This window comes from Mesoplodon densirostris, chromosome 19 (genome assembly GCF_025265405.1).
Source record: "Mesoplodon densirostris isolate mMesDen1 chromosome 19, mMesDen1 primary haplotype, whole genome shotgun sequence".
In the NCBI taxonomy this organism is placed as follows: Eukaryota; Metazoa; Chordata; class Mammalia; order Artiodactyla; family Ziphiidae; genus Mesoplodon; species Mesoplodon densirostris.
In genome coordinates this window covers 52,975,302-52,984,835 of record NC_082679.1, presented here as the reverse complement: position 1 = coordinate 52,984,835, position 9,534 = coordinate 52,975,302, and the positions used below count along the sequence as shown (strand labels likewise).

The 9,534-nt window shown below is 58.9% G+C and overlaps 2 protein-coding genes and 1 non-coding gene across 7 annotated transcripts; 1 reads left to right on the top strand and 2 right to left on the bottom strand.

The window, feature by feature from the left end:
- Positions 1-322: 322 nt before the first annotated feature.
- On the top strand, positions 323-7,264 carry LOC132480027 (RNA-binding Raly-like protein). 5 transcript variants are annotated; one of them, XM_060083861.1, is made up of 7 exons: positions 323-409; positions 825-903; positions 4,787-4,834; positions 4,914-5,056; positions 5,199-5,315; positions 5,698-5,834; positions 6,773-7,264. In XM_060083861.1, the coding sequence occupies exons 2-7, from the start codon at positions 833-835 to the stop codon at positions 6,809-6,811; spliced, it is 555 nt and encodes a 184-aa protein (XP_059939844.1). In that variant the 5' UTR covers positions 323-409; positions 825-832; the 3' UTR covers positions 6,812-7,264. The 5 variants fall into 5 exon arrangements, with proteins under 5 accessions (XP_059939844.1, XP_059939847.1, XP_059939846.1 ...); XM_060083864.1 differs by lacking the exon at positions 323-409 and adding an exon at positions 558-605 and having other exon boundaries at positions 5,202-5,315; XM_060083863.1 differs by lacking the exon at positions 323-409 and adding an exon at positions 558-605.
- On the bottom strand, positions 3,334-3,404 carry TRNAG-GCC (transfer RNA glycine (anticodon GCC)). The gene has a single exon. It is a non-coding gene; the product is annotated as a tRNA-Gly (tRNA).
- Positions 7,265-7,746: 482 nt separating the features above from the next.
- On the bottom strand, positions 7,747-9,100 carry EXOSC6 (exosome component 6). The gene has a single exon (XM_060083860.1). It carries the CDS (start codon positions 9,026-9,028, stop codon positions 8,210-8,212), a length of 819 nt encoding a protein of 272 aa, XP_059939843.1. The 5' UTR covers positions 9,029-9,100; the 3' UTR covers positions 7,747-8,209.
- Between the last annotated feature and the right edge of the window lie 434 nt (positions 9,101-9,534).

The following is a 9,534-nucleotide window of genomic DNA, read 5'->3' as shown; positions in this document are numbered from 1 at the left end:
CTCCCACGAGCATAGAGCTACGTGCTCAAGTGGTGAACACTGAAGGAGCCCAGAAAGGAGACAGTCTGCCCGTGACTGGTGCACAGACGGCTGCCTTGCTTGACTTCTCAGCCCTCCTCTAAATCGGGTTCAGCTGACTCGACTCCCCTGCCACCAAGAGAGAGGGCAGAGGGGTGTCCCCACCCCAGACCAGGCAGGCTGCTTGCTTTGTTTCTCAGAGCCATCCTGGCCGTTTCAGACACAGCCAGCCCAGGAGCTTAGACCAGAGGCAGCTGTGGGGCGTGGGCCTGGCAGCAGGCAGGCCTGTGGGCGGGCAGACAGGCAGCAGGAGAACACTCGAGAATTAACCCAGCCAGGGACGGGTGTCTCCTCAGAGGATCACGGACATCCCCTCTCCTGCCCTTTGACGGTACCACCCCCAACTTCCAAGGCCTGGGCAATGGGTTGATTCCCGTGGTAATTTGGGGGAAACAGTAGAGCAGCCTCCCCATCCTCAGGGGGGGTGGTTTCGTTTTGAAGTTAGCCAAAGGGACTGTTTGTCTCAGAACCACGGTCCTCTGAGGATGGAGATGAGCCCTCTGGAGCCGGAGCCCAGCTCTGAATAGGTGGGCCCAGTGTCTGGAGGCCAGGTCGGGCTGCCCACTGACTGGGGAGGGGCGCTCCACTGCACTGCCTCTCAAGGGGCACTGCCCACCGCCTCAGAGCGGAGGAGCAGGGAAGGGCCAGCCAGGAGGCAGGCGGGGCCCGTGTGCACTTGGCCCCATTTTCCCCCACCCCTCCCTCTCTCTCTCCTGCTCCGTCCCACTCTTTGGCTCTCTCTTCAGATTGAGACATGGCTCGGGAGCCCAAGCCCGGCCCTGCCTGGCCAGGCCAGAAGAGGCCATGGGGGAGAGCCATCTCCTGGTGAGTCTGCCTGGGGTTGCCTACCGGGGAGGGAGTCTGATCACCAGCTTGTTTGGGGCTCTGGGCTCCCCTGGGACAGAGTGAGAACCCCAGGAGGCTTGCTCAGTGTGCTGCCCGCCCAGGCGGCCAGGCTGCTCGTCCTGCTCTCTGTAGTACTAGAGGAGGTCCGGTCTCCCTTGGCCACAGGTTTTGTCTGTAAACTGGGGGGGGGGGGGGGGGCGGCAGTGTCAACCCAGCTCATTCCAAGGCCCCTTCTAGCTGACACAACCCAGACACCCTCCTGCTGGTGGTGCCCTTTCCTCTCTCCTAGACCCGGGGGTGTGAGTCCTCCAAGGGGAGCCTCACCTGTGGGGTGCTCGGGGGCTTTTTCTGGGTATACATGTTTGGGAAGTAGACAATGGGAACCTTTCTGGATGAAATCTTCCCTCTAACTTGGGAAGCTTCAAGGAATTTTAAAGAAACCTTTAAACATGTTTAGAAAGGAGCTCACCAACCTCTGCCAGCCAATGTGCCATTTTCACAGGCGTAACGAGGGTGTGTGTGAACCAGTGGCCCCTTGATCCCCTCAGCTGGGAGCCTGTGATGTCTGCGATCAGTTCCTGGCCTGTCTGTGGGCATTTGAGTGGTTTCTGTCCTGCCAGTGGGGGAGGCAGGAAGGCAGTGGGGCAGGTGGTTGCTGTTAGGTACAGCAGTGTGTAAACAGCCTGCTGCCAAAGGTTCTGGTTTCTTTTGGGTTTTTGTTTGTGGGGGTTTTTTATAATTTTTTTATACTTAATTTACTTTTCTTATTTTTTTATTTTTGGCTTCGTTGGGTCTTCATTGCTGCGCGCGGGCTTTCTCTAGTTGCGGCGAGCTGGGGCTGCTCTTCCTTGCAGCGTGTAGGCTTCTCACTGCAGTGGCTTGTCTTGTTGCAGACCATGGGCTCTAGGCGAGCAGGCTTCAGTAGTTGAGGCTCGCTGGCTTAGTTGCTTCCACAGCATGTGGGATCTTCCTGGACCAGGGCTCGAACCCGTGTCCCTTGCATTGGCAGGCGGATTCTTAACCACTGGACCACCAGGGAAGTCCGGTTCTGGTTTCTTTTGGGTCTCATCTCCTCAGAAGTGCGATGGCAGGGCTGGGTAGGGGCTACTCTGAGAAGCCTCTGCACCTCCAGGTTGACCTCGAGAGACATTAGGCCAAATCTCTCCCTGCCTGTGGCAGCCAGAACGTCTACATCATCTTTGCTGGCATGGACTGCTTTTTCATTGTGTTGTTTTGGGCTGATGGGTAGGTGTGTACTCGTACTTTTTTAAGCTTGCATTTCCTCAGTGATGCTGAACTGCACATGCGGTGTGTTGGTTTGCCTCCGTGCATGAGACTCTCATCTGGGAGTTGATATGGTTTGGTAAATATCCCTCTGATGGGAGGTAAGTGGTTTCTTCCCATAGTTCTCGGCCGCTTTGAGGCTGGGTTAACCCTTCCTCAGTTCTTCAGCTCCAGTTGCCTTCTCCAGATTTCATGTCACCCCACCCCCTTGCCTAGCAGGCTCGGACCCAGTCCTGTAGGTGCAGCTGGGAGAACAGGGAAGCAATGGGGAGTGATGCCAGCTGTCCTGCAGGAGCTCAGATTCCATTTGGAGGGGTGCCTGGCATTCAAGGCCTGGGGCAGGGGTGGCTTCCTTAAGACCCATGTGTCCCTAGGGGACTCCAGTGGGGAGAATGAAACCCTTCTCTGGGGACTAGGGCAGCATGTCTGGAGCAGCAGGCTGTTGCTGTGGCTCTGGCCCCTTTGGATAGTCACCCAAAGAGGGGCGGTTCAGGGATGGGGTTCTGGTGGCCCCTGAGTTGTTGGATGACTTCTCTATGAGAACTGGTCAAGTCCAGGCCTTGTGTCTTGGGTCTCAAAATGGCATTTGTCAACCTGGAGGGAAAGGTTTGTGGTGGAAGGATTGTCCCAGGTCCCCTCCCCCGACTTGGCCCCTGAGGACACTGAGGGAGGTGGCTTGACCTCTGCCCACTGGGTCATACGGATGGTGCATTTTATTTCTTATTGTGGGAAGTCCCAGCTTGCACTGTAATCATTAGCCTAGACCAGGGGACAGATGTGACTGCAGACCCTGTGTGACTAGGCCACTGCCCCTTAGGAAGACAGGATCAAGGCCACACGCCCAGGGCACAGGCCTCAGCCCTGGCTGATGACTGGGCGCAGGGGCAGAGCAGGGATGACCCCGGACCGGGAGGGACCCTCTACCTACAGCAAGCTGGAGCAGCGAATACCGCCTAACCTCTAACCCGCAAACTCATCCTGCCTTTGTCCCAACTCCGGTAGCTCCCAAGTCTGTGCTCAGCAGTCAGTGAATTACCATTCCTTTACCATTAACTTTTAGGTACTCTAAAAAGTCATTTTAGGAAAAAAAGTGAGGAAGAGGTGTTTAAGGAAAAGTGTGCTTCTTGCATTGGCTGGGAATTGAACCCTGGCCTCCCACGTGGCAGGCAAGAATTCTACCACTGAACCACCAATGCTGTTGTAGGATAGGGTTCATCGAGGTAGCTCAGGTGGTCGGCTACTGGTCCCTCCCCATCTCCCTCCCCTCCCCTCCCCTCCAGCTGTCTGATCTCTGCTGAGGTTTCAACCCAGTCAGGGAGAGGGGGCCCCCATGGCCAACCCACGGCGGGCCGGACAAGTGAGAATTTTCCCAGAGTGGTCATGCTCAGCTGAGACTCGTAACCTTGAGCCCTGTCCTGGCCCCCAGCTGTCCCAGCTTGGTCGTTGCTGACCCTCAGGAGGCTGCCTGCTTCCTGCACCGTGCCCCGGACCCCGACCCTAACCCTAGAGCGCCGAAAGGATGGGTACCTGCCCTCCCGCGCTCCACCGGCTCGCTTTCCTTTCTCCAAGGATGGGCCTCCCACCGCCGGAATCAGCATCCCAGCGGCTCCTGGGCCGCCCACCAGACTTCCTGAGACCAGAAAGCGGGGGCAGGGCTGGCCGGAAATCTCATCCACAGGCTTGGGGACCTCACGGCATGAAGGGGAAGGGGCCCCCTAATGTTCCCTATTCCGCTCCAGTGGCTTCCATAGGCCTTGTCCCTCATCGGCTGCACCTGAGCTGGTGGTGTGGGCGCACAGTCCCAGAAAGTTATTTCAGAAACTTTACTGCCCCCAGCTTGCAGCCCCTCTCCTCCCCGTCAACTCCTCACTTGCCTTAACTGAAGCCTCAGGCTGCACCCGAACTGCCTGCAGCCGTATCCCCACAGGATCTTCCTGCCCAAGCCGGACCCAGCTGTCCCTCTGCACCCATCTTCCCTTCCCTCCTAGGCACCAGTTCCCTGGAGGTGCACGGTGCATGAGAGCAGGGCTGAGGCCAGGCAGGGACAGCCTGGGACCTTCCAGACTCAGCCTCTTTCCCAGGGCCTGGAGCGAAGGGAAGGTGGCCTGGCCACGGCCCTAACCCCGACTGTCTGGCCCTGCCAGGGCTGAGCCCTGCATCCTGGCAATTCCCACGCAAGGATTAAAGGCTCTCTCCGTGGCTTTGAGCCCTGACTTAACCCTTCCCTTGCATCCTTTGCCCGACTAAGAACCAGAGTAAGATCAGCAGTGCCTGGGTCAGGCAGAGGAGCCTTTGGACAGCCCAGACCTGGCTGGCCAGAAGCCTGTGGGCAATTGCCCCCTCCTGCCACCTGGAGGCACCCGGAACGTGCCCGTAACAGAGGCCAGCTATGGGGAAGCTGGTTTGCTGTGGTCTCCCAAAGTGACCTTGGTCAAGTCCCTAGGGGCTCTTCTGGTCAAGAATCCTGGGATTCTAAGGAAAAGCTGCATACATCAGTTTCTCCAAATTAAACTGGAGTCGAGGCGAGGATTCTGGCCCTGGACAACAACGCTTTCCTCATTTATCTCTATTTCAACAGCAACTATGACCTGGATTACAAGCTGTACGGGGAAGATCTCCCCTACAGGTAGGTGGGTCCTGCCCCCTGTCCTCTGGGCAAGCAGGTGGGGCCAGCTGGCCTGACTCCCCCTCCATCCTGTCCACAGGGTGTACGAGTACCAGAGGATCCCTCCACTAATCAACCGGGTGCCTATCAAGAGCCGGAGGACCCACATGGGCATGGGGGTCAAGAGCAACTTCAGTCCCCACAAGGCTCCCAGGAACAGTCAGCTGACCCCCAAGATAAAGCGTGAGTGAGGGAGCACAGCCCTCACCCGCAGGGCTAGGGAAGAACTGGGAGGCCCTCAGCAGTGAGGGTGGGTTCAGAGTCCTCGCAGCACTGCCCTCTGCCTCCTGAACTTGACTGGTACCAACGCTGGCCCCTCTCCCAGCAGTCCAGACTGAGGAGCTGCACTCCATCAGGGGAGAGCTGAGCCAGATCAAAGCCCAGGTGGACCGCCTGTTGGACACTGTGGAGCGCATGGACCAGCAGAGGGACCAGCTTTCAGGTGAGGTCCCCCACAAGTGTGGGCCCAGGCCACACCCTTAGCGGGCTCCAGGTTTTCCCACTCCTGAAGGTACCAGGGGGTCCTGCCTCCGGCTTTCCCTGGGTGCAGGGCTCCTCCTCGCCCTCCCTGGAGTTCACTTCCCCCCACTCCCTCTGGGTGTCTCTGTGGCTTGAGGACCCTTTTGGCTTCTAGATTGTTCTATGACCCCCACCCACTCAGCAGCTGTCTGGAGCCAGAGCAGTGTCCCAGCCCATCCCCATCTTGTCCTCTCGAGCCCTAGATTCCCTAGATTCCCCAGGTCAGTGCTGGGCATCAAGTGGCATCTTTGGGGTTAGCTGGGGCCTTCAAATCTAGCCACTGACCAGTGACTCTCCCTGTGCAGGGACAGAGGGCTGTGAACAGAACAGGGGCTCTGGCAGTAAAGGTTCCTCGTGCAGAACCACTGATCCCCAGCAGGAGCCCAGGGGCCAGAGGGCCCATCCAGAGGCGGACAGCTTCCACAACACAGACCTGGAGGCAGTGAGTGGCCTGACGCCTCCCCCCATTCTCACCCTCCTTGTGGCCTCTCTGTGAGCAAGGGAGGGACTTCGGTTTGTGTGGGAGACCACAATGGTTGTTGTGGGGAGGCGTCTGCTTCCATCACAGCCAATGCCCAGGAGAAGATGGGGCCCTGCCCTGTTTTTTCTCCCCTCTTAATTCGGGCTTGGTCAGCTCAAATGGACCAGGGGCTACAGCTGGGCAGCTGAGCCAGTTCTGGGCTGAAATACATTTCTCCTCCTGGAAGGTGGGTGGGGAGGGGGCTTTGAGCATTGTACAGGGAATATCACAGGTGTGCCCCATGGCCCCAGATCCCTTGCCCAAAAACCATCTGGTAAGCCTGCCCCTGCCCACCCGCTGCCCCAGGGTCTTTGGGCTGTCTTGCATTGTACCATACTCCCCAGGAAAGCTGGAGCACACTGACCTTCCTGGACTGAGAATATCCAAACCTGGATCTGATAACAGCCTTTTGTACAGCTTCAAAGGGCCCAAATGTTCCCTGCCCTACCATTTCCTCCTCTCCGATTGGTGGTCCCTGAGATGGGCCAAGCCCCTACTGTTACTAGGGTCATCTCAGCAAGGCTGGGGCTGCTGGGGGGGTTAGCAGTGAGGAGCTTCCTTTCCTCCACTTGCCTAGCTCTGGCCTGTGGGCTCCAGGGGACACTTACTGCTGCCCAAGACTGAATCACATCTAGGAAAAGACTGGGGTAGGCGGAGAAAATGCCTTCTTCGGTCTGGTGGTCCTGGGTCCGTTCCCAAGTCTCAGGAAGAATCTACAGTAGCACTGAGATGTCAAAGCTGCCAAGAAAGGGAGGTGGGGGTGAGAGACTGGGAGTTGTTAGCAGATGGCCCTCCCTTTCCCAGCCATACCACACCTCTCAGCCCTCGGGGCTAGAGTCCTACTTCTGCTTCTCCTACAGGTGAAGAATCATGCAGCAGACCAGCAAGACAGCCAGTAGGTTGTAACCCCTCCAGGCTCATCAGCTCCAGGCACCTTCCCGAGTGGTTCCTTTCCTTGCCTTGAGTGATTTTCCAAAGGCCTCTCAGTGGCACCCATGCAACCCATTCTGGAGCAAGGGCAACGGAAATGGAGGCACGGCTCAGCCAGACCAGCCAGGAAGCCTCCCCCCAGTGCTGGCTTTAGCTTTGGTCATGTTTCCAGATGACAGTCTGGGGACTGGCAGGGAAGGGAAGAGGCTTGCAACTGCCCAGCACCAGCTCACCATTCTTATAAAGCTGAGGCCCACTCTCTGACTGCAGGTACTGTTCCAGCAGCTCTTCCCCCTCTCAAAGCCCCCAATCCTGTCTGGGTGTCAATAGGGGTATCCTTTTTGTGTCGTTTCTAGCTTGTTTCTTGCTGATGTGATACCATGTATTTCAGATCTGCTTTGGAAATATGTATTATGTCACTGGGGGGAAATAAAATTTATATTTTTTCCCTCTCGATCAGGGGTTCTCGGTGTGGTCTCCAAGCCTTATTCTGGCCCTCTGGCTGTCCCAGGCCAACCCTTCCTAGAGAAGCTGAGCAGGCCCGAGACACACAAGCTCAGAAGCTCACACCAAGCCAGGGCAGAAAGGGCAACAAGCTGCCCCGCTTTTCTCCAAACCAGACCTGAGCACAAACCTGCAGGGCTCAGGAGCCACAAAGGGAAGATCTTACCCTTGTGGTCAGACAGGCCAGCTCTGCCCTACAAAACGGCCAGACTCCATCTCCAACATCCAGAAACTCTCACTCCTGGCAGTTCAAGTGCCCTCTCCCAGGAGCCAAGACTGGATGAGGGACACCAGGACACATATAATGCTGTCCCAAGCCCTTGACACCAGGAGTCCGGGAACACACTACGCAGCTCGGAAGAGCCTTGCTCTCTTAAATCCTGTACCAAGAACAACAAAATTTTTCAGATATGAAAGAGGTTTTGCTTTAACTCAGATATTAAGTGGGAAAGCACAGCCCCCCTGTCCATTCTCTCAAAAGCAGCCCAATAATATAGGAGGGGGTCACTGGCTGGCCTGCATAGGGTCCATCCCTTACGAGACACTAGCTCCAGGTTCCACTTTCCAGGTAAGTCCAGTTGAAGTCCTTTCCAACTTGGGGGTCAGGCTGCATTCGCAGGTTTCTTCAACTGAGTCGTGGCTGGGAGCCAACTCAATTAGAAAAGTTCCTTTAACGGAACAGTTTGTAAAAAAAATCATACCAACACAGCTGTCCAGTGCATCAGTTCTGAGCACGCCTCCCCAGATCCTCTTCCGTGCTCCGAGTTCTCAGCTTGGCGCACGCAGTCTGCAAGACGACGGCGCGGGTCGTTTCGGGGACAGCGGCAGCTGTCCTCGGCGTCCGTCATTGCTCAGGGTTCTGCTTAAGGCGGCGTGGCGGCGCCCCTCCGGCGGGCGGCCCGTACTAAGCACTGTTGCAAAACGGGGTAGAGGCGCTGGCAGCCCTCGAGACCCAGGCGCACGGCCTCCGCCCAGCTCTCGGTCGGGCCGCCCTCCCCGCTGCCCAGCAGCCCGGCCACCTGGTTGAGCACCGGCATAAGCGCCACGGTGAGGCCGGCGGCGGCGCGTTCCTCCTCTAGCAGCGTGGGGTCCAGCAGCCAAGTGGGCTCGGGCCCCGGCGCGCGGCTTAAGCCGCAGCCCACCACGAGGTCATACATCTCGATGCCCGCGTCGGCCAGGGCGATCGCGGCAGCCGTGAGCGCGGCGGCCAGCGCCGAGCCGCCGTCCTCGAGGAGCAGCGCCGACACCTCGAGCTGCGCGCGCGGATAGCGGCCCAGGCGCACTGCCGGCTCGAGCGCCTCCTGCAGCGCCAGCGCCAGCTCACGCTCCTCGCTGCCACCCGGGGGAGCGCGGCGCCGGCGGCCCGAAAAGGGCGCACGGCGGAAGTCGCAAAGCAGGCGGCCCCGCAGCGCGGCCGGGGCCTCGCCGCCCGCTCCGGCCGGGCCGCCACCGCGCTCACCGCCCTCTACCTGGCGTGGGCCGGACACTGCGCACAGCACCTTGGTGCCTCCCGCCTCCAGGTAGGCCGAGCCCTTGGCCTGGCTCAGCAGCCCGGCGCGCGCGTACACAGGCCGGAGCCGCGTCGGGTCGCGAGCGGCCGGCACCTCGTCCTCGTCGGTCGCGTACAACTGCGGCGGCTGCGACTCCTCGGGCCCGCGGATGCGGCGGTTATCCCCAGGCATGGCGGCATCTGGCGTGCGAGCCGCCTTCACCCGTCGGCCCGGCCTCGCGCGCCGGCTCTTCCGCCCGCTCAAAGCCGCGCGCTCGCGCGAGGACTGTCGGGATAGCGGCAGGCCGCCCCACACCGCCCCCTGCCGCCCCGGAGGGAGAACGGCGAGCGCTGCAGAGTCCTGGGGCCGCCGCAAGGACGCCCAGAGCTCAGTGGATGGATGGACGGCTGTACCGGGCAGGCCTGCGGAAGTGGGACCTAGGCCGGCTCGGCTGACCTCCAGCCTTTGCGCTCAGGGAGTAGAGCTTCTTCCTTTCACTTGTGAAGCTGTAATTATTTTAATTTTGCACTTATGTGTGTGACTGTTTTATCCATGTTCCCCACTGCCTTGCCCAAGAGGGCAGTGACCTTCTGTCTTGGTCACTCCTGTACTGTCAGTGCCCTGGCTGGCATAAACGTTATCGAGTGAATGAATGGAACTATGTCTCTCCTGCTCTGGATTGTGAGAGCTCTTTGTAT

Bases quoted from the DNA above. Each gene is read 5' to 3' on its own strand.
- LOC132480027 (XM_060083861.1), top strand. From the start codon at position 833: ATGGCTCGGGAGCCCAAGCCCGGCCCTGCCTGGCCAGGCCAGAAGAGG. The intron at 904-4,786 runs GTGAGTCTGCCT...CTATTTCAACAG, and splicing joins TGGGGGAGAGCCATCTCCTG to CAACTATGACCTGGATTACA. The intron at 4,835-4,913 runs GTAGGTGGGTCC...TCCTGTCCACAG, and splicing joins GGGGAAGATCTCCCCTACAG to GGTGTACGAGTACCAGAGGA.
- EXOSC6 (XM_060083860.1), bottom strand. From the start codon at position 9,028: ATGCCTGGGGATAACCGCCGCATCCGCGGGCCCGAGGAGTCGCAGCCG.